This window comes from Rhagoletis pomonella, unplaced genomic scaffold (assembly GCF_013731165.1).
Source record: "Rhagoletis pomonella isolate Grant_MI unplaced genomic scaffold, Rhpom_1.0 Rhpom_scaffold_22372, whole genome shotgun sequence".
Lineage (NCBI taxonomy): Eukaryota > Metazoa > Arthropoda > Insecta > Diptera > Tephritidae > Rhagoletis > Rhagoletis pomonella.
This window is the reverse complement of record NW_023480883.1, coordinates 1-2,087: the sequence shown is the minus strand read 5'-3', so window position 1 is coordinate 2,087 and position 2,087 is coordinate 1. Positions and strand designations below refer to the sequence as shown.

The window sequence follows — 2,087 nt, the reverse complement described above, 5'->3', positions numbered from 1 at the left end:
CTTACTGGAGGGCTGAAAATGTAAATGGCGAAATCGAAGTTTCATTTATCAGCGCAAAATCTAAATGCGCTCCAATGAAGCCACTAACAGTGCCTCGACTTGAACTCCAAGCGGGCGTATTGGGAACCCGCATATTGAGTTGCATACGCGATGAGCACTCGGTCGACTTTGAACGCTGTATTCTGTGGAGCGACTCAACTGCGGTTATTCGGTGGATAAGGAGTGAGCATAGGCGCTACAAACCATTTGTGCAACACAGAGTGGCCGAGATATTGGCTGCCACAAATGTTTCAAGTTGGAAGTGGCTACCTACAGCACTAAACGTTGCCGACGAAGCCACGCGAATGAACAATCGTCTGGAGCTTGGACCAACAGCCCGTTGGTCGCGTGGTCCACCATTCCTACAGCAACCGCAGCACACTTGGCCTACTGATGATCCTACTGTATGCAATACCGACGAGCCTGATGAAGAACTTCGCCCTAAACACGTTTTGGTAATCGTGAACCTTAATTTATTTGAATTTAAACGGTTTTCTACTTTCAACAAATTAGCAAGAGTCGCGGCCTGGGTTTTACGTTTCATAAATACTTGCCGCCGCAATATTCAGCAAGATCAATGTTTCGGCCTGACTGCACGAGAAATAGAGTTCGCCAAGGGAATACTATGCCGACTCGTTCAACGCGAAGCATTCGCTACAGAGATCCAGCAGATTGAGAGCAATCAAAACATCGCACGCACTAGCACGCTTCTACAGCTCTCGCCGTATATAGACGAGGAAGGCATTCTCCGCGTAAAAGGTCGCATAGATAATGCCAGTTGGCTTCCGATAAGTTCGAGAAGACCCGTCATATTACCATCGAATCACGATTAGACAAGACTCGTCGCAGCGCACTACCATAGTATAATGTGTCATCAGAACTCAGAAGCAACTATATGCGAAATTCGTCGCAAATATTGGATCCCTCGATTACGACACTTGTTGCGCGGAGTGATAGCAAGTTGCACAGTTTGCCGCCTAAACAAAGCCAAACCGGAAGCACCACTGATGGGACCATTGCCTGTCGACAGACTTACGCCGTACGTAAGGCCGTTTAGTTATACGGGTCGGGATTATTTTGGCCCGGTAACCGTTATCAATCGACGCAGTACCGAGAAGAGGTGGGTCGCTCTATTTACGTGTATGACTGTGAGAGCCGTACACTTGGGGTTGGCTCACTATTTGAGCACCGATTCCTGCATCATCGTTATTCGCAATTTTATAAATCGCCGTGGTGTACCTGTTCGTCTACTCTCTGACAATGGGACAAATTTTGTGGGAGCTGATAAAGAGGCCAAGCGATTTAACGAGGTATTTGACTGCGCTCGCTTACAAGACGAGTTATCAAGGAGAGGTGTCGAGTGAATATTTAATTCGCCATTCAATCCAGCAGGAGGAGCGTGGGAAAGGTAAGTTCATTGCGTTAAAAGAGTTCTTCGACAGACGTTAAAGGAGACCTCGTCACGGGAGTACACGTTCAACTGTTTTCTAATTGAAGCGGAAAACATAGTTAATTCTCGGCCTCTTATACATTTGCCCATAGACGTAAACCAAGAGCAGCCTTTGACTCCTAACGACTTTCTCTTAGGTGAGCCAAATACCGCGCAGACTCCTATCCCAGACAACGACCTCGAAAAACTTTGTGTTTGCGCCAGCAGTGGCGGATTGCCCGCCAATTGAGAGACCACTTTTGGAAAAGGTGGATAGCGGAGTACCTTCCCCCCTGGGCGTGAGGGCGAAGTCAGGCGAGTTGACTTTCGAGCAGCTGGTGGTGTGAAGCAACGCGCAGTATCCAAGCTGACGATCCTGGACATTGAAAATGGTGAATCGGGTTGATTCACGGTTCCGGGGATGTTGCAGCCAGCCCGCATTTCAATATGTTGACAATTGTCTGAAAGTGCCTGATTTTATTTATATATGTATGTTAAAATGTTTGCCAAAGTAACTCCTTCATACGGTATGATTTGCACATTTCATTTTGTCCTTTTCGTCTTCGTTTGTACTTACGTTCGTATGTACATACATGTCAAACTCGTATTTATCTAGGCT

At 46.9% G+C, this 2,087-nt stretch overlaps 1 protein-coding gene across 1 annotated transcript; it reads left to right on the top strand.

Annotated features, from left to right (window-relative positions):
• The first annotated feature begins 74 nt into the window (after positions 1 to 74).
• On the top strand, positions 75 to 872 carry LOC118732562. The gene has a single exon (XM_036461693.1). It carries the CDS (start codon positions 75 to 77, stop codon positions 870 to 872), a length of 798 nt encoding a protein of 265 aa, XP_036317586.1.
• Positions 873 to 2,087: the final 1,215 nt, after the last annotated feature.

Coding starts and splice junctions, on each gene's coding strand:
- LOC118732562 (XM_036461693.1), top strand. CDS start 75: ATGAAGCCACTAACAGTGCCTCGACTTGAACTCCAAGCGGGCGTATTG.